The 27,944-nt window shown below is 48.0% G+C and overlaps 1 protein-coding gene across 1 annotated transcript; it reads right to left on the bottom strand.

Moving 5' to 3' along the window:
- Positions 1-8: 8 nt before the first annotated feature.
- RNASET2 (ribonuclease T2) lies at positions 9-27,944 on the bottom strand. The gene is made up of 10 exons (XM_032253219.1): positions 27,851-27,944; positions 27,449-27,543; positions 24,300-24,360; positions 19,868-19,923; positions 17,599-17,656; positions 14,071-14,141; positions 9,454-9,567; positions 5,507-5,552; positions 2,501-2,575; positions 9-492 (listed from the first exon to the last, which is right to left on the bottom strand). The coding sequence occupies exons 2-10, from the start codon at positions 27,532-27,534 to the stop codon at positions 289-291; spliced, it is 771 nt and encodes a 256-aa protein (XP_032109110.1). The 5' UTR covers positions 27,535-27,543; positions 27,851-27,944; the 3' UTR covers positions 9-288.

Below are 27,944 nucleotides of genomic sequence, written 5' to 3'. Positions count from 1 at the left end.
GCGTAATGGAGAAGAAAAGAACGATCTGTGAGCTTTATCATCCCAACCACAAAGCAGCCACTCAGGCGTGGGAGAGCTCCTTTCTCCCATGAACTTCACATGCACGCCATCTCTACGTGGACTACAAAACCCAGTTCACAGGCACGGAAGGAAAACAGCAGAGCAAACATGAAGGCTTGCTGTTCAAAAGCAAACACGAGACTTCCCTTTGGAGTTGTTTTATAGAAAGCTGCAGTTTGTGAATTTTTCTTGCTTTTTAAAACACAGAAAAGTTCCCAAACATGGGCATCAGTGCTTGGCCTTTTTAGGTGGGGGATAAAAGACCGGGCCATCTTCACAGACCCGCAGACCCTGGCTCTCGGTGCCCCCACCCGCCAGCCAGACTTCCTTCTCGGGGGGCGGCTCCTGCCCCGGTTCGGTGCAGTTCTGCAGTTTCTGGTCTTGCTTAGTGAGGCACAGTTCTATCTGGCCAATTGTCTGGACTTCCTCATCCTAAAAATAAACAATGAAAGACACTTTAGAATTCAGATCTTGGGTTATCATCAAGGTCTTATGATCATGAACTTTTAGAACTTGAAGATAACAAAAGCAGAGGCTCCACAGCTCAGGTTCCAGGTTGGAAGAACAGATCCCTTCATTTAGCAGGAGGCGGGTGCACAATAAATTGGAGCAGGCAGCCCCAGGTGACTTGCTTGTGGGCAGGGGAGCTGGGTTTGGGGCTTGGGGCTCCTGGTCACCACCAGAGGCCAGCCTGGCAGCCCTGTTGAAAAGCCTCTGCTTTTATCTTAGAGAAAATTAATAAGCAATTTCCACATCTACAAAGACACACACAGATACAACAGCACACAACATACCTATCAAGATATTAAGAGAAGAAATGGGTTTTATAGGCCAAAAAGGCAACAGTACCCTATTGCTAAAAGAACAGATACACTCTTGATAAAGATAAGCAGGAAGACAAACCTTGTCCTAGCATGGTGTCAAGGAGCCATGTCCGCTCACATAGACACACGTGTGCCCACAGCCCACATACACAGACACACAGACCTGTGTACACATATAGAACAGGCCCATGCAACCATACATCACACACACAGCACATACCCACGTGTACATGTTCACATGCACATGCACACAGATGCACAGGCCATGTACACACACACACACACACACAGCACATGCACACAGATGCACAGGCCATGTACACACACACACACACACACAGCACATGCACACAGATACACAGGCCATGTACACACACACACACTGCCCAAAGATGCATAGCCCCATGTACACACACATGCTCACATACACTGCACATGAACACAGATGCACAGACCACATACACACTCACACACGCCCACACACACTGCACATGCACAGAGATGCACAGGCCCATGTACACACTCATGCAAGCCCACACATACTGCACATGCACACAGATGCACAGGCCACGTACACATTCACACATTCCCACACACACTGCACATGCACACAGATGCACAGGCCCATGTACACACACACACACACACACACACACTGCACATGCACACAGATGCACAGGCCATGTACACACACACATGCCTACACACACTGCACATGCACACAGATGCATAGGACCATGTACACACACACAGCCACACACACTGTACATGCACACAGATGAACAGGCCATGTACACACTCACACACATCTACACACTGCACATGCACACAGATACACAGACCCATGTACACACACACACACATGCCCCCACACACTGCACATGCACACGTCCACACACACTGCACATGCACACAGATGCACAGACCCATGTACACACACACACATGCCCACACACACTGCACATGCACACAGATGCACAGGCCCTGTACACACACATGCCCACACGCACTGCACATGCACACAGATGCACAGGCCCATGTACACACATCCACACACCCACACACACTGCACATGCACATAGATGCACAGGCCCTGTAAACACACACGCCCACATGCACTGCACATGAACACAGATGCACAGGCCATGTACACCCACACGACCACACACTGCACATGAACACAGATGCATAGGCCCTGTACACAGTCACTGCACATGCACACAGATGCACAGGCCATGTACACACACACGCCCACACACACTGCACATGTACACAGATGCACAGGCCATGTACACATTCACACACACCCACATGCACTGCACATGCACACAGATGCATAGGCCCTGTACACACACACGCCCACACACCCTGCACATGCACACAGATGCACAGGCCATGTACACACTCATGCAAGTCCACACACACACTGCACATGCACACAGATGTGCAGGCCCTGTACACAAACACGCCCACGCACACTGCACATGTACACATTACAGACACAAATGTACAAATACAAGTCTGCCCCTGGGAACTGCACGGTGAAGACAAGGCAGTCAGGAAAGGAGAACTTGTCTTCTTGAGAAAAAAAAGGAAGAGAAAATGTAACTGTCTACCTGGCTTGGCGGAAGGCAGTGGATTTTGGGTATCACTCTATATACTCTGGCAAGGGCATCTTTAAAATCTGCAACCTGATATTAAATAAAAGTGCATTAGAAATTAAACTTCAACGGAAAAGACCTGAGAGTTCTGGGCTGACCTGAGAGTTCTGGGCTAACCCGAGTGCAGCAGTCACAGTGTCCTGCTCTCCCCTGGCTGGCACGGACAGAGCCATCGCGGTGTGAGAATGAAGCCCCCCACCCCCCACCAGCGAAGCAGGGGATGCTGGCAGCCTGGGTGTTATCCCAGATCGCAGGCTGCTCGCGTGGCCGTTTTCTCTCTGCTCCTGTTTCTCTGGAGGGCAGAGCTTGCCTCCTCCCAGGGTCTCTCTGGGCCCCACCCACTCCTTCCTGGGCTGTCTCACCTGAAAGGCCACCTGCCACAGCCACCCTCAACCACCGACTCCTACTCCGCCCTTCACGGCCCGCAAAGCTTTCTCGCCCTCACTCTCAAGGCTCTCTCTCTCCTGGCCTCCTCCCCGTGGTAAACATGTTCTCCTTCACAGCAGACAGACCCTGGGACCCCTCACCTACTGGTCCTGAACTGCAAACCTAGACCTCTGTGCTGCAACCTCCTCACGGATGAGGGCTCCTCCCCACTCTGCTGAGGGAGTGCTCCCCTGCTGCTTCTGCCTCCAGCCTCTGAGTCAAACCTAGGACGGTACTTGCATCCTCTCAGCCTCTTGCTCTGGCTTTGGGGGGCACTGAGCTGGGACTGCTCCAGCAGGGGCTTTTGCCCCTTGCCTGCCTGCCCACATAGTCCACTGCTTCCAGGAAGCTCTCCCGTGGGCCTCCTGAGTGCCTGCTGCCCTGACGCCCTGCTGCCGGCTGCCATTCCTGTCCCAGCTCCGCGGCCTCCTCCTCCTCCTCTTTCCCACGGTAAGTTTTCACTGCCTTCCATTGGAAGCCTTCTTTTCCACCCATGGCTTCCCTCCCATCCATACCTCTCTTCCTGGACTTCGCAGAGAGCTGTCCCGACAGGGTCTGAATCACCCTCCTCTTGCCAAGTTGCTGACCCCAGCAAATGTCACTCCTATGGAGGCTCCAGGAAGGACCTGTCTCTCCCATCCCCTTGTCCCAAACGGCCAAGTCCAAGCTCCCCACACTGTCCCTTCCTCTCCAGCTGCATGGCCATAGGCCCAGATTCTTCCACCATGTGGCGTGCTTGGAGGGGCTCTGTCCCTCTCTCCCCCCAGCACTAGGCAACCACAGCAACAGGCAAAGACCCCAGCCTGCTCAGAGTTCAGCGCTGCTGGAAGATGAGGTCCTCATGCCTACGGCTTGCACCCAGCCCCTTCCCAGCCCTCCTGCTCTGCCTCTGAGCCCCCTCAAGAGGCAGCTGCTCCCCCATCTCCCAGCCCCAGCTCCGCTCTACTGAGCCAACCCCGCCAGGGCCTAGACTGGCTGCAGGTCTCCATCTCAGCAATGTATTTCCCAGGAGATGTCTGGGTGGGCAGCTCTCCTGGGCGCTCCCGTAGCCCCGATTTTCGCATAAAACAGATGAGTAGACAAGTGGCTGGATGCTGCATGCAAAAGCAGAAAATCTCTCCTGACGATAAATCAAACTCCTTTCAAGGGACACCACTCTGAGTATCCGCCTAACCAAGCGCCATTAGCACACGGAAGCAGCCCGGCAAACAGGCAAACAGGTGGTCGCTGTGGCTCTGACTGCCACTGCAATCAGTTCCCGAACACCAAGATCAGGGCAAACTCAGCAAGCACATCCCCTCATCTATCCACACAGGAGTCCAGGCGAGGACGGAGAGAGCCCAGCAAGCGCTCATCTCACGGCTTCCTGGGGTTGTGAGGGGGATGGTTCTGGAAAGGGCTGACAGACTCCTTCCTCAAGTCCACTGCTCCCCTCACCCCGGTAAAACGGCTGCACAGGTGAGCAGACGCCACTGAGAGCAAAGACACTGCTGCCGATTTATTTCACAGACTGTCAAGATAATCAAAATAATTGTTCAGCATCCAGCCATCACCCAGAACTGTTGGAGTTAGTGACTTGTAACCTTTTTCTAAATCCACAACCTGTGATAAATATGAAAACTATCTAGAAGAAGCGGATACATTTCTGTAAGGCGAGGGTCTGCAAACATTTTCTGTAAAGGTGCAGATAGTAAACGCCCGGGCTCTGTGGCTGTCACACCAGCCTCTGCTGCAGCTACACCGCGGTGGCAGGAGCATCCCCGGGTAAGAAAGGAGCACACACTTGTTTCCAAAACAGGCATCCAAGACTTGAAAACAACAACTGTTTTTTATTTTTTAAGAGATCTGGCAATCTGACTGTCGCCCAGGCTGGAGTGCAGTGGGGTGGCCCTGGCTCACTGCAGCCTCACGTTCCTGGGCTCAAACAATCCTTCGACCTCAGCCTCCTGAATAACTGAGACCACAGACACATATTCTCAGGCTCGGCTACTTTTACTTCTTGGTAGAGCTTTCACTCTGTTGCCCAGACTGTTCTCAAACTTCCAGCCTCAAGCAATCCTCCAGCCTCAGCCTCCCAGGGTCCTGGGATTTACAGGCATGAGTCACCACAGCTGGCCGAAAACAACCTTTTGTATATGCTTACCAGCTAATAACCTCTTGTCATGCTTAAATGTCTATAATTTTATCATAAAACAAATCACAATTTTATCATGAAAACTAATCACAAACAAACATAAGACTGTTATAAAAGTGAATGTGACTCTTCAAACTGCAGATTTCAACCTCCCTGCCAGACAGACCCTGGAGCACACGCTTCTCACAAAAGAGGCCACGAATCTGTGCTTCAAAATCACTGGTCTAGGAAGCCTTCAGCTCCTACTCAGCATGCACAGAAAATAAAATCTGTTTAATTATAAAAGTTAAATGGGAGTGGGGTTTGCATTGGGTCACTTTGCAGCCCAGCTGGCTCATGGGCTGAAATGGCCCTGCTGGAGGTCCCTGGGAGACATACACAGGAAGAAAAGAAAGACTTACTTGGTAGTAATTGATGGATGGTTGTATCCCCAATTTTAGGAGCACACTAAAATTCAAATTTAAAAAAGTTAGCTGTATAATGAAGGTCCATTTTCCTTTCTTGTTCCTCTCAGATATCACATTTCACAGTAAAAATTAAGACACTCTTAAAGGGAAGTGCTTTTTTATCTACTACTTTATGCAACAAATGTGTTAACAAGGACAGCAAATGAATGGTTCCTAGCCCATGCCTTCCCCTCCCCTTAGCACCCACACTAACTGCTCCAGGCGCCCTTTCCAGTTCCTGAATCCTTCTAAGCGTGGGAGTGCAGGGGCCACCACCAAGTGGAACTGGCACGCAGAGCACCACCTGTTTGTCACCCCCCTTGAAATATAGTTAGCAATTGAAATTGGATTCCAGGCTTATCCTGGAAAACTGCATTTGGTCAAATATTAAACACAGTGATGTGCCACATTATGACATTCAGTCAGTGAAGGCCTGCACGTACGAGGACGGTCCCACATGACCATATTTCTACTGTGCCTTTTCTGTGTGGAGATACCTTTAGATGCACAAATCCTTACCATCGTGTTACAGGTGCCTATGCATTCAGTACAGTTACACACCATACCTGTATGGCTATACCACAAAGCATAGGTGTGTCACGGGCTGTATCAGCTAAGTACATGCACTCCAAGATGTTCCCATAACAACAGTCTTACACCCCATCGCTAAGCAATACATAACTGTATGTTAAGTCCCCATAGCTTTCATGTCCTAAAGCACTGCTATAGAGAATCCTACCCACCTACCATATACAGAATTTACTCACTAAATTATGAAGGTACATGATAAAAATTCGGAAGCATTCCAGAAGAATATTCTAATTCCCCATCAAGCCTTTGTAGAAAATTCTAGTTCATGATCACACGGAGTGGACACAAAGGCTCAGGCAGCCTCTGTTGGCACGAACTTGTCCTCAGACTGTCTTGGCCACAGAGTTCCTGGAACAAGGACCAAGATGTCAGGCCATGTCCTTTTGGCCCCAGACACAGCCTGAACCCACAGGACCTCACCTGCCCTAGCTGTCAGTGTGGTATGAATAACAGGTTTCAGACTCTGCAGCAAAAAAGAAGGTAAACTATCTCAATTTTTCAAAATATTTATCCTAAGTTTCGTGATCATATTTTTGATATGCTGAGTTTAATGAAATATTTTGAAATTAATTATACCTGTTTATTTTTGCTTGGCCTCCCAAAGTGCTGGATTTACAGGTGTGAGCCACTGCACCCAGCCCATAATGACTTTTGAACTGCTAATTAGCTACATTTTTGGGGTGAGAAAATGTTTCCTAAAATATTGCTCTTACTGCAAGAAAGCAAAGCAATGCTTCTTCTATGAAAAACCTAAGATTCAATTATACAGATGAAATTATGTAGGGCTGTTGGCCCACAGGATTGTGGGATGTCCCTTATGCTGTGCTAAGGTGTAGGATCCGAGAAGAGACAGGACACTGAAGAACTGGTGAAGACCATCTGGACTCGGGGGGCCATGCCACCTGCGAGTGGAGATCAGCAAGGCCCCCGAATACGCAGTAAGTGTCTGTATTTATTAGGTACAAGCAGGGGGAAGGGTCGTGAGTGAGGTCATCATCTACAGGCTTAGTGATAGGGCATACATAATCACGTGAGTCACAAGCGAGGGGGCCGCCCCATTATGCCCCCTGGGCAGAGAGGTGGGCCATGTGCAGTAGGGGATCGTGCCGTGCACAGAAAAGGGGTCCACCCCCATTAGGTCACTGAGACAAGGAGGTGGGCTGTGTGCAACAGGTGACGTGTCCAACACTTCTTATCTGGGGGCTGGAGACTTCAAAGGATTTCTAATAGAAGGGTACTGTAAGCCAATGCAGTGGGAGCTAACAGACTTGTGCTCTTCTCTTAAGATGTTTACGGGAGGATGATTTGAGCTAGCACAGAAGTGAGAAAAGACTGACAGGGTGTACAGCCGCGTGACTGGTCACACCAGAGGGGTTCCTCTCCCTCGGTTATTTGCAGGATCTCAGGCCTGAGGCCGACTTTTCACAGGAACTGGATGCAAGGTACTACAACTCCTTTATCAGGAGTAGAGGCACTTGCTCCAAGCCTGCCATACAGCGTATGCCCTTTCAGGCAGGGACACCACTGCCTGGGTCTTTGGTTCTTGTCCTGGTCTGGCTGTTTTCCCATGTGCTGCTTCTGTTCTGTGACTGCTCTAGGGAGTCCTCCTACTACAAACTACTATATGGTTATATAGAAGGATTCTATAAATCAGCACTAAATGTGTCGGTACAGCTCCGACTACAATACCCATATGATTATATAGAAAGATTATATAGAACTAAGTAGGCTAGGTATAAGTATTAAGTATGATTATATAAGCTAGATATATGTAAGCAGTAAGATATACTTCAGGCACTAACTCTATAAATGAATATATGATTATATATAAAGGATTATATAAAGGAAATAGCTGAGTAATAACACTGTAAACTAAGATATTCCTCAGGCACTAATTGTGCCTGGGGTCTGGACAGTTCTCCTTCCTCGGTGCCCACGGGGAGTGTTACCCACAAAATTATATATACAAACTATATACAAATCCCAGTGCACAGAATCTGTAACATGTCCTGTTTGTGTAACTGTCTTAGTGTATGTACTTGGTAGTGTAAATTTTAAGAGCTAGAAGAGACTTCAGGATTGAGGGCAGCCTATCTAATTATTTTACAGCATGAAAATAAGATCTAGAGGTTAGACACACAAATCACACAACTAGTTAGTGTCAGAACCAGGATCAAAAGGCACACCTAAAGCCACAAGCTCTGGGAGCAGGTGATTTTTAACACTTATTCACAGGGTATTCTGATGTAATCATGGTCCCTGCTAACCGTGCCAAGCCCCTCTTCTACCAGCGCCTGAGCTGTATCCCACCCAAGTCACAGCTCTCAGACCGCGCTCCATCAGATGACACAGGAGACCATCTGTGTGAGACGCTTTTGTGCGCTGAGGAGGCGAAGCCCATGTCTAAAGAAGCAATGGAGGTTTATTCATCTTTTAAACAGATTTGATTCAGAAACCTTAAATACAGCTGATTAGCAAAGGCTGCAGGTATTATTCTGATTTGAAGGGGAATTGCTCTAAAACAAGCTGTGTAAATTGCAAACAGCAACAGAGAGGCTGTGCAATCCCCTGTCCTGTTTTTTACAACGACTTCACTGGTTTATTGTGACCTCTCATGATGAAGGCCAGTGACAGCAGCTAAGACACTGGCGCCCCAAAACACCCAGATGGAGAGGTAAGGGCATGTCCCAGCTTCCCAGCAGCCAGATTCGGACAGGGAGTGGGCTGGGCCGTGGCCCTCAGCAAGCACTTTGTTTTATATGTTTACTGGCTTGAGTAGTGACAACATATTCCCCTTCTCCAGAAATGAGGCGAGGGTAGGCAGGGACAATTCAGGCAGGTTTGGGTCATTTCTGAGGCCTAAAAACTCTGGCCCACATCTCTTTCCTGCCTGCTTGTTTCAGGAGCTCTGTAGCAAAGACCCACAGACTTCCTGAGTTTGCGTCTTTCTAAGGAAATGGCCTGTGAATGCACTATCTTTTACCAGGAATCATGGCTGAGAAACGCATGCGCTGGTCTGAGTCCTTGTTTTCCCTAGGGCTGAACTCTGATGATGAGATGATGCCCTCACAGGCAGCCCAATACTCTGCCCGCCCCCCCCGTGTGATCATGATGTAGAATGATCCGGAAAGGCTTGGTAGGCCCAGAACATTCCTCAGGAATGATCCCACTAGCCGAACAGCGCACATGCAGAAGCCACTGAAGAGGGCAGCATGGTCTACACTCACTCCCCTGGATCCAGCCGTCAGGCTTGGGAGACAGCAGAGGTCCCCACTGGGAAGTGCGGCCAGCGGAAGGAAGGGCGCACCCACCTGCTGAGGTCCAGCTCCCTGTACAGTTCCAGGGTTCTGCCGAAGTACTTCCTCTGGGAGTTGAGCGCGTCCACCTGGGCGGCACAGGTCCCATGCTTACGCCACTCATGATTCCTGTGAGGATGAGAAAAAAATCTCCACTTACAAGTAATGAAACAGCTAGGTGCCGTGGCTCATGCCTGTAATCTCAGCGCTTTGGGAGGCTGATGGGGGGTGGGTCACCTGAAGTCAGGAGTTCCAAACCAGCCTGACCAACATGGTGAAACTGGTCTCTACTAAAACTACAAGAAAATTAGCCAGGTGTGGTGGTGAGCACCTGTAATCTCAGCTACTTGGGAGGCTGAGGCAGGAGAATTGCTTGAACCCAGGAGGTGGATGCTGCAGTGAGCCAAGATCATGCCATTGCACTATAGCTTGGGCAAAAGAGAAACTCCATCTCAAAAAAAAAGGTCATGAAACTGATTCTCAATTAAAATGCTCAAGCATGTTTTCTCTTAGCACAGAATATTCCTATGCAGTAGGCATGTCATTTCTTTTACAAAGTAGGAAGGATAAAATCCCTTATTTACAACATTGGCAATTACTTAAATCCCCCACGATTAAACAATCAGTTTCAGTTCACCTCTACAATTATAGCTTGCTCAATTAACAGCAAATCAAAGCTGAGGAAAAGAACCTGCTGCCACTCCAGCCCCCACCGGCTCACAAAGCAGCGTGCCGGTCTACTGCAGTGAGTGGGTGCCTCCGAGCCAGAGAATTTTGCAGAGTGGCACTAACTGTCATTTCTAAGCAACCAGCCACAAAAAGGCAGGACAGCAAATTACCAGGTAACGCCTCAGGCCCATTTTCCAGTTCAGCTTCTACAAATTCTAGTTTCTGTGTCCATTCTACATAGAGGACAATAAGAACAACTGTAACAGCCTACCCAAAGGGATGCACATGAACAGCAATTTGTATTCCAGAAAAATGTGGTTATTGATAATTCCTGATATTTTATTGCAGATTAAAGGTTTACAAAAATCTTTCACGTTCTTCACTTGGTTCTCAAAACTCTGCAAGGTGAAAATATCATTGCTAGTTTAGAGACAGGGAACAGAAGCCTAGAAGGACCAGGGGACTTGCTGAAGGCCACTCTCAAGTCCAACGTCAGCGCCCTTCCCACTGCACTGGGCTGCCATCCAATCAACTCCTGACGAGAATGTACAGCCACCTTCAGAAGGACCGGCGTGTCATTCAGATGTTTACCACTGTTAGCATGAAAAGACAAAATCCCCATTTTCCTCAGCTTTATCAGCGATGAATCCACGACGTTTTAATAAATAATATTCATGCAACCACTTATAAAGCACTTATATGCAGTCTTAAAAATGCAATCTAAACGTGCATTAATTCATTGGCAAAATTCATCCAAAATACTAGTTTTAGATGACTGCTATGTATTTGGTCTCAGAAAACGATGAAAATTTGAAAACAGGAAGGATAAAAGTGGACGAGTAACTATCTTCATCTTGAATACATTCCAGAGTGAATTACCTGATAGCTTCCTATATTCTGTGGGGTAGAAAAATGAAATTATTTTAAACTAATCGAAATGTAACCTGAATTCCAGGTGACTTAGTTTCTATAAAACAGGGATAATTCCGCAGATGAGATGAAGTGCCCTGAGCCCTTCCACATGAATGAAAACAGTTCCTTGCTCACAATAAACAGTAAATGTCAGCCACCATTATTCTTGGAGCAAGCTTCACTCAACAGATGTTGGAGATAAGACTGATATTCACAAAGCTTACCACATTCACTCACACTTCACTTGGAACTGGGCCTGTTTTTTAACCATCAAAAGGGTCAGTCGCCAATGTAAAGTGACTCAGCATGTTGCCCTCCGTGCTGAGACGCCCTGACTCACCCACCAAGCGCAGATGTGGCCAGGGGCAGATGTCCTGGGGTCAGCCGCCCAGTGTCGCCTGGCCCACCTCAGCCACAAGAGGCAGCAAGTCCCCCGGCTGGTTATGCACAAAGACACATTCCACAGCAGTGCTGCAGTGCCAAGTCCTCGTGACCCAAATCTGGTTTCTTCTTACAAAAATAAAAAACAAAAACCAAAAATGCCTACTTTGTAGAGGGATGCATACGTAATAGTTTTCAATATGGCTAACCTTAAGGAATTATCCTGAACACCAAGGCATACAAGACACCTATTTTGCACATTGATTCTACTTGAGATGAAGAAGAAAAATGTTTTTTGACAGAGCCTCCCTTTCCTCTGCCAAAGGAGCAGAAGTGGAGAATCCAGAGGCCACCCCGTGGAGCGAGTCAGGTGACCTGAGCGAAAGGCCCACAACTGTGTGACACAGCCCAGACAGGAAGGAGCGCCTCCCTAAAGTAAGCTATTCTGCCTTTACTGGAGCACAAAATAAATGCATACTTTGCCCACACTGTTCTGATTAAACGCTTAAGACCCAGCTCACTGAAGGCCTTTGTGTATTTGCTGATTTATTTTAAGCTATTTGGCTAAAATCTGACGGACTCTATCATGGAACATTGTAACAACTGGAAAAATACTCTTTCATGTACTGTTACCATGGACTCATCTTCTGAAGTACACTGTGAAGTGACATTTTTTTTCCCTATCTTCTTCCATTTCAACTCATTATGGCCATTATTTTGAAATAATTTTCTAGAACACAGGTTTGTACAGAACAAGTGACTGAGCCTGAACCACACACCACCCATATTTTCATTAAGAGTGGTTCTCTGAACTTAAGGGGGATTCAATGCACACACTGAGGATCTTTGGGCCCTAAGACCACTTCACTGCCACACCGATGAACCAATGAAGAGATGAAGAGGGACATCACTTCCATTTAGTTTTATTTTAAAAAGTTTTTCTAAACTTAACTTTCCATTTTCCTGAAAATTATACACAAAAATATTTCTAGGTTAATCTTCCTGCCCAGAATTTGATGGGTTATAATCTGAATTATAAATTGCAATATTGAAGTGGGATATACAAAATAATCACCTTCAGTTAATATAATGTTAATATAAGGAATTCGACTTTATTTTATTAAAAAAGCAATGACTTTAAAAGCTATCTTGAATTCAACCTGGCATTTATGTCCTGGGGAGCTTCTGCTGAGCTTGAAGGTGTTTCACTGTGACTGAGGTCTCAGCCTCACATGCCAAGTCTCACTTTGCCTCCTCCCTAAGTCATAGGCATGCGATCAACATCTTAGAAGACATCTTTTTTTTTTCAGACGGAGTCTTGCTCTGTCGCCCAGGCTGGAGTACAATGGTGCAATCTCGGCTCACTGCATCCTCTGTCTCCTGAGTTCAAGCGATTCTCCTGCCTCAGCCTCCCGAGTAGCTGGGACTAAAGGCATGTTCTTAATATATTTCAAGAAAGGAGCACGATTTCCTTAAGAAATTTCCTCTTATGTCCGATATGGACTAATTCTTAGATACGGAGGCATTTGACTCTGGTGAGCCTCAGAGGAGAAAATTTCTATTTTTATTTCTTTTCTTTTTTTTTTTTTTCTTTTGAGACAGGGTCTCATCCTGTGCAGGAAATAAGAATAAATAAAAGATTTCTCTTCAAAGTTTTCCTCTTAGTTCATTACGAATAAATAATAGTTTCTCCAAAGGTTAATTTACTTTAAGGCTTTTGCTAATAAAGTCGCTGTTAGTCATGATAAAGAAATAAGTGCATCTGTGTTCTTAGTTCTTACACTAACCTAGGTATTTGCCCTGACATGCTTGGACAAGCCCAGGTGAGTCTTAGTTCATAGCTTCTTCCCCTTCCTTATTTGGAAATGTCATTGCCTCTCTAAGCATTCCTCAAGTTACTTCCTCTTTTCCTTTGTTCTCTGCCTTCATCTCTTTAGAAAAGTTTTAAGTTATTAGCCAGCTGGGTGCAGCCTAGACTGTGAAGTCCAGTTCCAGCCAATGGAATCAGGACACAGCAGCAGGGCAGATGCGTTAGATATAAATGTCCCTGCCTCCTTTGTTCAGGGTCCTCTGGCGGCAAGATGGCTAACGGGAGCACCCTTTCTGCAGGAAGTAAAGTTGCCTTGCTGAGAAAATTAAATTTATATTCAAGTGCTACTTCTTTTGTGGCACCAAAAATTCACATATAACACCCTGTCACCCAGGCTGGAGTGCAGCAGCATGATCACAGCTCATTGCAACCTTCATCTCCTGAGACCACAGTGTGCACCACCACATCTGGCTGACTTTTAAAATTTTTGGTAGAGACAAGGTTTGGTCGTGTCTCAAACTCCTGGGCTCAAGCAATCCACCACCTCAGCCGCCCAAAGTGCTAGGATTAAAGATATGAGCCATTGTGACTGGCTGAGAAAAGTTTTAAAGCAAAGTAATAAATATCACATAGCTTTAAAAACAGGCTTACAAGGTGAATTCCACTTGCTTTCATTTTATTCCACATTGGAGAAAGGCGCCAAAGATGCCATAACAGAATCATAGCTCCTGAAAGGCTGTTCAGTCTGCTCAGCCCCAAAAGACAGCTTCTGTCATGTTGCTTCCCACACAGCTTCCACTGAGAGCGATTCATCACGCTCCCCACACCCGCTCAGACAGCACTCCAAGGCTGGAACTTACCAGAAGCTGCTGCGATTGGGGAACAAGTGAATGAGATCAGGCCAATATTCCTTCATTTCTGGCAAAAGATCCTATGCATTAAAAAAAAAAGTAAAACCAAAAAAGGTCTACACAGGATCTTAATAAACTCAAACCCAGAAGATAAATTTGGTAAACTGACACATTCGAAAAATTGAGCTCTGCTAATTAGCAATACTTTGGTGAATAAAATAATCCGACACTTATTTTGTATGAAGTGTGAAGACACATCTACAAGTGCAATATGAGGAATCATAAAACTGCACATGAAAATACAAGCTCTTACAGGTGAAGGGATTAAGTGTGGCACTTCCAGCCAGTGGAATATTTTCAGTAACAAAAGCCAATGAGCTGTCAGGTCATGAGAAGACACTGGAGGAAGTGAAAATGTATACTGCTAAGTGCAAGAAGCCAGCCTGCAGAGGCCACACACTGGACAATTCCAACGAGGTGACAATTTGGAAAACGTAGTCTGAAGAGACAGGAATGAGACATGCAGTTGCCTTGGGTTCAAGGGGAGGTAAGAAGGGAAAGTGTGGCTCAGGGGGCCGGGGCAGGGTCTGTCTACACCTCGCTGTGTGTGACTCGCGCCAGGGTCTGTCAATACCATGCTGTGTATGACTCGCACCCGGCTCTGTCTACACTGCGCTGTGTGTGACTCGCGCCCGGGTCTGCTCCACACCACGCTGTGTGTGATTCGCGCTCGGGTCTGTCCACACCACACTGTGTGTGACTCGCGCTCGGGTCTGTCTACACCACGCTGTGTGTGACTCGCGCCCGGGTCTGTCTACACTGTGCTGTGTGTGACTCATGATTCGTACCTGGGTCTGTCTACACTGCGCTGTGTGTGACTCACACCCGAGTGTGCTTCACACCACGCTGTGTGTGACTCACGCCCGCGCCTGTCCACACCGTGCTGTGTGTGACTCGCGCGCCTGCACTTGTCCAAACCCACAACACTGCACAACACAGGAGTAAATCCTAATGTTAATGCTGTACTTTAGTTAATAATAAAGTGTCAGTATCAGTTCATTAATTGTAACAAATATAACACACTGTGGAAGATGTTAGTGACTGGGAAACTTGAGGGGGAAGGGAGTGAACTGTCTGTAATCTCCATCCAATTTTTCTGTCAACCTAAAACTGCTCTAAAAACAATGTCAATTAAAACAAACAAAGGACAAGCTCTTTTTCCCAGAGAAGAGCTTGTGTGAGCTGGGCACCCTGGGCTCTGCACTGCACTGGTCATGCTAACTCCGACAGGGCTGGAGTTTACTTTTCAATTTCTACACACCCTCTACACCGAAACACCCCAAAAAGCTCGGTAAAAAGGTGTTAAACTTCAGATAACCACTTTTCTTCCCTTTCCGTTTTCCAGCACCCTATATGAGGGGTCCTTTCCTCTGCCCGTTGGTAACGCAGCCCCCGCTCTGCAGTCCCCGCCCTTGTGGGTGCAGCTCTGTCCCCGTCCTCCTCCCCTCCAGCCCCCTACTCCACCTTTCCTGGCTTCACCATACTGGCTTCAGCCCACCAGCCTTCCGGGATGGTCTAGGGCACGATATGATTGAGTGCACAAACTGGGCTACTTCTGTTTGGGACAACGCAAAGTTGGAGCTACCACTAGCAACAAGGAAGCCTGGCGGCTCAGGCCACCACAGACCTGCGACCCACCACGACCCGCCATGCCTCCACCCAAAAGGCATTTCAGCCCTCCTGTCCCGGACATCCCGGGGATATGCAGCCCCAGGGGTGCCTCTCCATGACTCTCTCTTCTCCTGGGCTTCCGCCTTTCCGAGCGGCACGGTCACACGCCCCTCTTCACCTGGCTGTTAAGATGAGGCTCCAATAGCACTGTCCCCTCTGTCCACCAGGCCCACGCCTGTCAGCCTTGTCCCCTTAGCCAACCCACATCCATCAGCCCTGTCCCCTCACCCACTCACACCCATACCTGTCAGCCCTGCCCCCTCACCCACTCACGCCCACACCTGTCAGCCCTGTCCCCTCACCCACTCACGCCCACACCTGTCAGCCCTGCCCCCTCACCCACTCACGCCCACACCTGTCAGCCCTGTCCCCTCACCCACTCACGCCCACACCTGTCAGCCCTGTCCCCTCACCCACTCACGCCCACACCTGTCAGCCCTGTCCCCTCACCCAATCACATCCACACCTGTCAGCCCTGTCCCCTTCCACATCTGTCAGCCCTGTCCCTTCACCCACTCACACCCACACCTGTCAGCCCTGTCCCCTCCCCCAATCACATCCACACCTGTCAGCCCTGTCCCCTCACCCAGTCACACCCACACCTGTCAGCCCTGCCCCTTCATCCACTCATGCCCACACCTGTCAGCCCTGCCCCCTCACCCACCATGTCCATACACCCATGTCCATGCCCACACCTGTCATTTTGATTTACCATCCTCATGCTAATTATGCCTAAAGCCACGTTTCCTCTGACCCTGAAGTCCCTCAGTGTCACCACCTGGAGGTCTCAAGGGCCCTCTAAACTCAACATATCGTGAAGTGTGTCCCCCAGAGCCCACTCCCCAAGTAAGTCCCGGAGGAAAAGAGTCTGTGTGAGGAGCCAGGGACAGTACCAGGCTCTGGGGCGCCCTTCTAAATCTCACGGCAGCCTCTGACCTCTGCAGCCTCCCGGCTCATCCCACAGAAGGTCTTCATGGGAAGGAAAATGAGAACAATTCCAAAGGGATTAGAATTTGTGATGGATTTGGAACTAATGACCTTGGGGGACATACCATCCCTTGGAAGGAGCCACAACTCCTGCAAATCCTTCAATTCTACCCCACATTTTAAAGACAGCCCCAGTTATCCCTCTCCCTGGGGTCCAAGACGTTACCCTGACATACTGGCACCCCTAAGAAAAGATAAGGGCGTGTCCATGAGTGAAGTGTATAGACTCCATATCCCATATGAGGTACGGGTATCTGAAAAGAATGCCTCTGCTAGTATTTCTAATAAATTCTCACCCTGTGAGTTTTCTTTAATCAAGCCCTTGTACTGCAAAGGCCCAGCAGGTCCTCCTTGCTCAGAAACCCAGCCACCCATGGTCAGAGAGGACAGCCCTAGGCCTGTGCTCTCTGAGCCTCAGCTGTCTAGAGATGCCTCGAAATATAACACACCAACCAGATTCTCACGTCGGTCACCTGACCAAGGAGTCCTGGGCCCTGGGACGAGGTGGGACTTGCGGGCAAGCATCAGGGTCTGCACGGGGTATGCACGGGGTAGTGTCAGAGCTTGCTCCGGCGGGAGCCCCTCACTCAGGTTCCTCATGCAGTGGCTTGGGCACAGGGCAGGGGAGGGGAGGAGAGAAGCCAATTTGCATAACTTATGGGGTTGAGATAGCAATATTTACTAAAACAGCACCACGGGCTCAATCCTGGTGAATACATTCATGACCCCACAATTGTAAACATGACTTTGAAGGCACACTTGTGAAGAAAAGAATCTAGGTCAACATTCTGCAGTAGAAATATAATTAGAAGTCAATACCTGAATCTCTTTTAAATTAAACTTCCACGATCCATTACAGTTTTCACTGTTGTCGGGCCTTGATGTTCAAATTTAAAAGAGAAAATAAGACATATTAGTCTTGGTTGGGCAGCTTCTACATGACCTTAGAAAACACTTTATTAAAGGCTGAAAAAAAATAAAAAGAGAAATTATTTTTATTTATTTGTTTGTTTGTTTGTTGAGATGGAGTTTTCCTCTTGTTGCCCAGGCTGGAGTGCTATGGCGCAATCTCGGCTCACTGAAATCTCCGCCTCCTGGGTTCAAGCAATTCTCCTGCCTCAGCCTCCCAAGTAGCTAGGATTACAGGCATGTGCCATCATGCCCATCTAATTTTGTATTTTTAGTAGAGATGGGGTTTCTTCATGTTGGCCAGGATGGTCTTGAACTCCCGACCTCAGGTGATCTGTCTGCCTCCACCTCCCAAAGTGCTGGGGTTACAGGTGTGAGCCACCATGATCAGCAGAAAGAGAAATTCTAATTAGGAATTCCTTATCCCATGCGGGATGCTTAAGAAAGAAGGTGCAGATAAGAGGAGTGAGAGTTCGAATTTCTTAGAAAATAAACTGTGTGAAAAGCATCCAGGAGTAATGCAAACAGACCGCTGCTTAGTAAAGGAAGCACCATGGACCACCTAGTAGCACCTAGGAGCCGGGGCTCTGGGGTTCGCCCTGGCTGGGTGGACAGAAGCCTCTGCTGCTGCCTAGCACTGGGACCTAAGTGACCTGACCCCTGGCCAATCTCCACCCCACAGCCACAGCATGAGCACAGCGACAGTCTGTCCTTTCAGTGGGGAGGAGGACTCCAGGAGATGACAGACAGACCAAGTCAGAAGGTGTCTGGCGTATGCAGAAGATTGGCTTGTAGGATTTTCATTTCACATTTCATAGCAAACGCACTGACACCATCTGCTTCAGAACTTTAACTCCACCCTCACACGTCCAATTCTGGACATATCCACTCTCATTCGTGAGTGCTGCCTAGTCCACAGGGTCACCAACCTGCTCCCTAAGACCCTGAACCCTCAGAACCCCAAAGAGGCCAGGGAGGAGACTGTCTTCAGGGTCAACAGCTGGACCAGCTTCTCAAACTTGCCTGACTTCACCCACTGGACCAGACAGCATTGCAAAGTTCATTCCAGGCTCAGCAATGAAACAGCTACAAGGAGCAGAGGCACAATCAGAGCATTTGACAACAGCAGGGGAGAGGACACCGTGCAAAGTCCAGGAAAGCCAGAAGCCCCAGAGACAGGAGGTCAAGGTCAGCTGACCAGCCTAAGGAGAAAGTGAGACCCAAAGCCAAGTACCCACCAATCCCTCTTCCCAAGGAGCCAGGAGGCACCAATTAAGCTAAAAGGGCCCTTTTCAATCCCGGCGTCGAGGCAGCAGGACAAAACTGATCCTCTGGATGGGGCGATTAATGTACACGGTCCAACATCACAAATAGGTCCTTGTTGAAAAGAATTTACTATTGGGGAACAGGCTGTAGTAAAAGTTTCCTTTAAAAAAAAAGGAGAAAAAGAAAGAAAAGAATTTACTAAACAAAAGGCAGACAAAACCAGAAAAAAAAATGGGACTGTCTTTGAAGTGTGTACTACAACGGAGTTACTAACACACATTTATACATTTTCATAGAGTTATTTATAATGAACCGCAAGAGTACAAAATGAGAAAATTAAAATGTACTGACCCAAACATGTGTCCACAATCTGTAAACACATATTTTAAAAAGCATTATTGGCTGAGTGTGGTGGCTCACACCTGTCATCCCAGCACTTTGGGAGGCCAAGGTGGGTGGATCACCTGAGGTAAGGGGTTGAGACCAGCCTGGTCAACATGGTGAAACCCCATCTCTACTAAAAATACAAAAATTAGCTGGGTGTGGTGGCACACGCCTGCAGCCCCAGCTACTTGGGAGGCTGGGGCAGGAGAATCGCTTAACTTGGGAGGTAGAGTTTGCAGTGAGGTGAGATTGTACCACACTGCACTCCAGCCTGGGTGACACAGCAAGACTTCATCTCAAAAAAAAAAAAAAAAAAAAAAAAAAAGTGTTATTGTTCTATGAAGGCAGAATTAAAGAACAAGAAAATCAGGGTTCTGCTAGAAAGACTAAAGATACTTTTAAATAAGAATCTGGTCTATTGGATGAACTCCTAACAAAAATAACAAGAATAAACATTAAGACTACATTCAAGCTAGCCTTCCCAGTCAGCGAGCAGCTTCTGCCTCTGTTAATTGTGTGAGACACTTGCCACAGTCCGTGTATCGTCCAGTAATCCGGAGGGTTTTTACAGTCCTTTTGAACTTCCTAGGGAGAAAATATAACAAGAAAATGATTGGCTCCTTGTTTATCAAAAGACATTTAGCAATCCTACTTCTTGCAACACACGCCAACGAGATACAGGTACCATGCTAATAACACAGGCTAAAACCAGTGTTAGTTCCAAATATATTGCTTACCACAATACACCATGAGGAGTCTACACTAGGGCTGGATGTTGTAAGCCTATCCTCAAACATTTCACTTAACAGAAACACGTGTTTTTATGCGCCGGGCGCAGTGGCTCATGTCTATAATCCCAGCACTTTGGGAGGTCAAGACAGGTGGATCACCTGAAGTCAGGAGTTCCAGACCAGCATGGCCAATGTGGTGAATCCACGTGGTAAATCCCTATCTCTACTAAAAATAAAAAATTAACTGGGCATGGTGGCAGGCGCTTGTAGTCCCAGCTACTCCAGAGGCTGAGTTAGGAGAATTGCCTGAACCCAGGAGATGGAAGTTGCAGTGAGCTGAGATTGCACCACTGCACTCCAGCCTGGGTGACAAGAACGAAACTCCTCTCAAGAAAAATGAAACAGCCATTTTTCTTAAGCCAATCTGATGGAAACACTCTCATTTGCCCAGAGATAATTTGCTTAACATACACCCAAAAATACATGTTTAAGGACAAAAGGCTGAGAGTACCCTGCTAGACTGAAGCTTGTTCAGGTACCAAGTCTAAATAGATTAATGAAATAATAAGTATCAAAAATTTGGAGCCAGAAAAATAAAAAGATAAGAATAGGAGTACATCCTTAATCACCATCATAAAGATAAACTCATAGAGGGAAAAAAGTCTCAGCATTTTTTAAGGAGCTTCAAATTTTTTAGCTAAAATTGAGTTTTTCCAAAATAGTCATCCAGAAATATACATGGGCTATGGGAGCGGATGAAGCACAGCCCATGCCCAGCCACACACAGCAGGGACGGCAAGTGACAGCACAAGTCTGAGCCCGAGGACCCACCCGGGCACCAGTGTCCACCCTGCCCAGCGTTTTCCCTCAAATTGCCTTTTGTAGGAGGCAGCTTCAGTTCACGTTTGATCTCAAAAGGAAGAGAGTCTGATTCAGCTGAGAGGTATCAGCCACTGAATGCCTGAGCTGCAAAACACCTGAAAACGGAGCAACCTCGAGTATTAGAAATGAGCAGGAGTGGGCCAGGCACGGCGGCTCATGCCTGTAATCCTGACACTTCGAAAGGCCAAGGTGGGTGGATCACTCAAGGTCAGGAGTTCCAGACCAGCCTGGCCAACATGGTGAAACCCCATCTCTACTAAAAATACAAAAATTAGTTGGGCGTGGTGGCGGGTGCCTGTAGTCCCAGCTACTTGGGAGGCTTAGGCAGGAGAATGGCTTGAACCTGGGAGGCAGAGGTTGCAGTGAACCGAGATCTCCCCACTGCACTCCAGCCTGGGTGATAGAAACTCCATCTCAAAAGAAAGAGAAAGAGAGAGAGAGAGAGAGAGAGAGAGAAAGGATCAAGGGCATAAGTTGGTCCAGATAAGCAAAATTTCATTTTCATTTGTCAACAGAAGAAGAGAAAGTCATTACTACTCAGTGCTAGAGGAAGAGGCCAGAGGGCAAAACCTGTAACTTTTTTTTTTTTCTAAGTAAGATTTTTAATACAACATGATACTTTATAACTGTTATACATTATTCCCCCTAATTTAGTTTCATATTTGGACCTTCAAACCATCTTGGAATAAATAAGAAAAATTTTAAGTGCAAAAATAAGTAATACATGATTTTATCATTTGGAGATAATTAAATCAATAAATATTTTCCTGTGATTTAAAAAAAATGAACAATAGGAGTCATCAATCTTGTGTATACTTCTGGACTTTAACTTGTAACAAATATATTCTGTTAGCATATAAAATGTTTTTATCTTATTTTGAAAGCATTAAATACGTAGGGTTGTCCAAAATATGTGTATTGTTTTTTAAAGCTGACTCCAATGCATCTACATTCTACTAAAAACAAACAAAATAATCAGACTGATTATTATTAGGAAGCACTTATTAGGAAGCAAGTTTAAAAATTTGGAATTTTTTTTAAAGTGCTGAGATTTGGAAGAGGAATATCTTTAAACATGCCAACCATTCATTACCTTATGATGAACATAACAAGGACTCAAACTCAAGTTGAGGAAAAAAAAAATAGAGGTTCTATGAAAGGAAGATTAGTAACAAACATTCAGGTAAAAACAAATAGCACCACAGTGAAGTGCACTAAGGTGCTAAGGGAGAGGTACCTTATTCCCTGCAGTGAATGCTCCTTCTGAAATGTATTGCAACATATAAATGCAATTGGCTTTGTTTTCATAAAATGTAAACTATGTAACATTATGTATAGTTCAGTAATTGGAATATTTGTTCAATATAATGAACTAGAAGGAATATAATTTTCTGTAGATGAATGAACCAAATGGTAACCATAAAACTTGTAACTTCACCTCTGCCACGCCCAAGTCTATCCCTCAGGGAACCCAGTTCAAAGCCAGAAGCTGGGATCCTTTCCTTCGGGAAGTGTGGGAGCAAAGCCGGCACCCCCCGGGGCTTTGAGCGCTCTGCACACGCTTCTGCACACACTCAGTTCCTACATCTGCCTGCACGGAGCTGGGCGAGAGCCCAGGACACCAGAAACCCCAGACAGACCAAGCATCTTTGACACAAGCATCTCATCAAAGAGGGCACCAGGGACAGCGCTCAAGGCCTAGGAGGACACCTGGGCTGAAACAGAAACCCTCACCGCAGCCCAGTGGAAGTGCATTCCCTCACAACGGCATTTTGAACAGATTTTTAAAAGTCTATTTCTAGAGCCTCAAGGCAAAGATGTGCCTCCATGCATATTTACATTCAGTGTGCAGGGACACACTCACATTTTCACATGTAAATGCCTCCCTGAGGGCAGAGCAGCCTGGTCTCAGGCCCTGGAGGCAGATCCTTCCCTGCAGGTCAAACTCGGTGCTTTGGAAGTTCAAGCTCTTCCTCCACAGGGCCCTTCAGTGGGGAGGACTCCGGCAATCCCTCACTATCGCAGAAACACCAGCACAAGTTGGTGCTGGGCAGCTTTCTGCTCCTCCTACCTACCACCCTACCGCAAGGCAAGGAAACAGCACCAGGGGCGCAAAACTGAAAGCGGGGCAATCTCGAGTATTAAAAATGAGCAACAGAGTAATTTGAGCCAGATAAGCAAAGTTTCATTTTCATTTGTCAACAGAAAGATCAGTGAGGAAGTAGAAGAGAAAGTCATTACTGCTCAGTGCTAGAGGCAAAACACACAGCCTGTGTGCTCCTAACTGAGCCTGATGACCAGCATCTATGCAGCAACTAACTACTGGCCACCTCCTGCCTGCAGTCATGGAAAGGCCTCATGAGGGAAGACTCAGGCCCAAATTTCAGAAGCCCTGTCAATAAAATTAGGGCTAGCTCAGCAGCACGATCAACCCCTGTAGAAGTGTGCGACGGACATCAGGGTCGGCTTGACACACTGAGCCCGGCAGGCCCTGAGGGGCAGATCCAGGCAGCGTCCAGGCTGCCGACACTCCAATGAGAAGGGCCTGGACACGGACACCCTGAAGGGATGTGAGGCACGGCGAGAAACACAGCCAGGTGAGGAAAGGCCAGCCTGGAGGGCCGCGTGCCATGGGTGCCAAGCACCGCAAAGGAGGCAGGGATGCTCCCGGGTCCTCTTCACTCACAGGACACGCTAATAACACATCCAATACTGTCTAATACATGGAGGGAGGAGACAAACCGAGGCCCACTGTGGGTTGAACTGTGTCTCTCAAAAGATAAATCCAAGTACTAACACCTCCACCCCTCTGCGAATGTGACCCTACATGAACATTTAGTCTTTGTAGATGTCATCAAGTTAAGGTGAGGTGACACCAGGTTAGAGAGGGTCCTAAATCCAATGACTGATATCCTCCTCATCAGGAGACAGAGAGACACAAGTGGAGAACACCTGTGAAGGAGGACGCAGAGGCTGGGGAGATGGGTCTGTTTATATGCCCAGAAATACAGAGGACCACAGGTCCTTACTAGAAGCGAGCAGAGAAACAGAACAAACTCTCAGAGCCTGCAGGAGGAACCACCCCTTCTGAGCCCTGGGTTGATACTGCCCCTTCCAGACTGTGAGAATAAATTCCTGAGGTGCTCAGCGGCTGGCTTGTGGCACTTTCTTACGGCAGCCCTGGGACATTCACACACAGCCCACCTGGGGCCAGTCTCTGCAGGGGGCCCTGCCCACCGCAGCAGTGCCCACCTCCTGCACCAGCAGTGTGGGTGCCCTGGACGGGCACACAAACCCCTCTTCACGGGGCTCCCGGGTCCCAGGGCCTTTCAAGACAGAAACACTCACCTCGCATACTGTCTCAGGCCAATGCTGAACCAAAATTAGTTTTTTCCACTCATGTCTGTCTCTGTTAAAACACAAGAAATGTATTTTTCAAGAACTTTTTTAAAGTTACAGAAAAAATTCATTCACCCATCCATCCCTTCAGTCACTCATTCAGCATTGAGTGTTTGTGGGACAAGGAACGCTGCCGGCCCCGCTGCTGTGCACACTCCTGTGAGGAAGACAATAAACCCCTACACTAAGAAGGCACCTGTGGGGGCACACAGCACTGAGAGGAGGGGGAGGGGGAGGAGGAAGGGCTGAGCACACCGGGAGTGCGGCCAGGAGGGCCTCACTGGAGGGAAGCCACTGAACCACAAAGCAACTTTCTCCTCAGGATGCTCAAGAGAAATGCAGGCCCACGATCCCTCCCCTGCATTTGTGAAACACACAGAGGCCTGAAACCTGGAAGCTTTCTCTAATTCATTCAGCAGCAAAACATAACCTGAACTAGCATAATGCTATTTATCGTCACTACCCTGAGTCAGTTTTTATATTTCACTTGCTTCTCTGCAGAATCTGTCATTTGATTTTAGAGGGCTCCTTCAGGTATGCCACCAGGACTGTTAACTTGAACACAGTATGTGCACTGCTTCATGAATGTTAACCAGAACATGCTAGAATGCAGCACTGCATTACATGATACCCAGAACACGGGTCCACACTCCACCACAAACCTGAGCACTGCGAAACTCGTCTGACTCGAAGACCTCAGAGAAGCCACTGTCGAGCCCCAGCTTATTCACTGAAGGAGGCCTCTAACTAGATTTGCGAAGCATAACAGAGACTGAAGAAAAAAGTGCAGCTTACAAAAAACACACATGGGAAATGCCAGCAGCACACAGGAATATAAGTCAAGTAGACACTTCAGGATAAATCACATTTTAGAAGAGAAGATTCAAAGTAAAAAAAAAAATCAAGTTGTTACACATTAGCTTTTGTAAATAATTGAGTCCCGTTAAATTTGTATAAAATTCATAATTAAGATGGTATGAAAACTTAGTTGTACACTGGAACTAATTATGCAAGCTCTCAGTATAAAAGAAAAAAAGCAATCAAGCATGGTGGCTCACACCTATAATCTCAGCACTTTGGGAGGCAGAAGTGGGAGGATTGCTTGAGCTCAGGAGTTCGAGACCAGCCTGGGCAACATGGTGAAACCCTGTCTCTACAAAAATTAGTCAGGTGTGGTGACATGCACCCGCTGTACCAGCTACTTGGAAGGCACTGAGGCAAGAGGATAGCTTGAGCCCAGGAGATGGCAGTTGCAGTGGGCCCAGATTACATCACTGCACTCTACCCTGGGTGACAGAGCCAGGGCTTGTCTTAAAAAAAAAAAAAAAAAGCTGAGCTGCAGGGTGAGAATTAGAGCTGAGAAAAACATTAAAACGTTTTTACCTTTAGGTGCAAAAACCTCATTTTACATGGGTGGAAGCCGAGGCTGGAAAGCTAAGCAATACCCAGGAAGATGAGACTATTAATATGCTTACAATCAAATACCAAGACTCAGAGCATTTGTAACAAACTCTCTATCTACAGCCAGGCAAAGAGTGGTGTGAGTGTAGGAGACCCCCTACCACACGCTCTACTCAGAGAAAGTAATGGAGAAGCTAAAGACTAAGCAGAGGAAAAACGAAAAATCACCAAGGTCTCAAACCCAGTTAGAGCTTAGGGAGATGCCTGCTGATCTACGAAGCCCTCGTGCTCTGAATCAGCTGTTCCCGCAAATCTTGCCTGCTCAAGACCATCTAATTAAATCAGCTGCATGAATTATGGGAAGAGTGGGGGATCCACCTATAACAGCCTGTTTTTGGTGAACGTTTACTTCCAGCCAGACATCATTCCCAGTACATTCTGTACCTTAACTGACTTCTCCCGCAGCCAACTCTATGAGGCAGACTGTTACTATTTCTACTTTACAGATGAGGAAGCTGCAGTGCAGAGAGCTTAAAGGTCCCACATCTGGGTGTGAACTAGCAGTTGACACTCAGCCAGCACCAGCCAGCACACCTCCCTAGTGAGACTCTGAACCTCATGGCCAATATACAAGGACATAAATGTAGCTCTTTTTCAGAATATAATGCTACCTTTTAATGTATAGGATTTGAAAAAAAAAAAAAAAAAAGGTGTTTAAAAAGTAAAACCCCGGCGGGGCATGGTGGCTCATGCCTGTAATCTCAGCACTTTGGGAGGCTGAGGTGGGCAGATCACCTAAGGTCAGGAGTTCAAGACCTGCACAGCTACTAAAAATACAAAAATTAGCCAGGTGTGGTGGTGTGCTCATGTAATTCCAGCTACTCAGGAGGCTGAGGCAGGAGAATTGGTTGAACCCGGAAGGCAGAGGTTGCAGTGAGCTGAGATCAGGCCACTGCACTCCAGCCTGGGTGACAGAGTGAGACCCTGTCTCAAAAATACAAAAATAAATAAGTAAAAAGTAAAACTCACCTTTCCCACACCTATGTAAGTATGAAATCCTCCTATTAACCCGATCATCACCCAAATAGAAGGAAAAAATATGGAATTCAAATGTTGGTATCTTCCACAGAATTAAAGTTGGAATTTTTTGCAGCACCACCTGTTTATCTCTAATTAATTTGGGTGGCTGCCACACGGACAGAAAAACAGGGAGGGCAAGCCAGGGTAAGGGAGTCAGAATAGGATAATCAAAAAGAGGAAGAACTGCTTTCACCACTCGATGCAGTGGAAGCTAAAATTAAGTGTCCTCTACGCGACTTCTCTGGGAGAACTTCTAGTGCAGGAACCAAGCCTGCCGCTTCCTAGGCAGGGAGTCCTCCGTGGATTTCCAGTTCAGCTCCAACCCAGGACCCCACCCACCACCTCCCCCTACTCCTTCAGGAGTCACCCCGGGGCGTGCTCAGGGCTCCCCACAACCCAGTCCTTCCCGGGGGTCTCTGCAGGTTGTGTCCAGGACTCCCTCTCGCCCCTTACTCCTTCCCAGGGGTCACCCCGGAGCGTGCTCAGCTACCCCCATCCTTCCCAGTCGCTGACCGAGGCTCAGAAAGCGCGGACCCAGAGAGCTGCAGCCTGCACCCCGTGGAAAGCTCGATGGCCCGGCTCCCACGCGCCCCACTTTACCTCGCAAGGTAACTCACCGCAGGCGCTTGTTCGCATCGCCCAGACAGAGCAACGCGAGGCCGAGGCAGCCCAGCAGGGCCCCGCGCAGGGCTGCAGGGCGCATGGTGCCGACCTGCGGAGAGAGGGCGCCGCTCGCTGCCGCCCCGGCCCCCGCTTCCCACCCGCCGCCCTTAGAAGGCTTCCGGGAGAAGCGCTAACTCCACGGACCCCGCGCCGCCGCGCTCCTCCCGCTGCAGCTGCGGCCACGGGGTGCGCCGGGGCCCTGGGACGGCCTGAGCCTCGCGGGCCCCGCGCCGAGCTCCGGGAACAGGAGCAGCCCCCCGCGACCCGGGCCCCTCGGAGCTCCCCTTCAGGCTCGTGAGCCAAGCGTGCACACCCCGCGCTAGGCGCCGCGACCCCACCACGACCCCCACTCCTACGCGCTACAGCCACCGTCCGCCCGCGGCCAGGGTCAGCCACGTTTCCGCCCAGCCCAGGGCGCTGGCGGTCAAGGACCCGAGCAGAAAGCCACGC

Source organism: Sapajus apella, unplaced genomic scaffold (genome assembly GCF_009761245.1).
Source record: "Sapajus apella isolate SASKATOON/1434 unplaced genomic scaffold, GSC_monkey_1.0 scaffold82, whole genome shotgun sequence".
Lineage (NCBI taxonomy): Eukaryota > Metazoa > Chordata > Mammalia > Primates > Cebidae > Sapajus > Sapajus apella.
Note: the sequence above shows the minus strand (reverse complement) of the source record. Positions and strands in the feature narration are given on the sequence as shown.

Bases quoted from the DNA above. Each gene is read 5' to 3' on its own strand.
- RNASET2 (XM_032253219.1), bottom strand. From the start codon at position 27,534: ATGCGCCCTGCAGCCCTGCGCGGGGCCCTGCTGGGCTGCCTCGGCCTC. The intron at 14,142-17,598 runs GTATTGACTTCT...TTTAATGCATAG, and splicing joins TTAATTTAAAAGAGATTCAG to GATCTTTTGCCAGAAATGAA. The intron at 9,568-14,070 runs GTAAGTTCCAGC...TCATCCTCACAG, and splicing joins CCCAATCGCAGCAGCTTCTG to GAATCATGAGTGGCGTAAGC.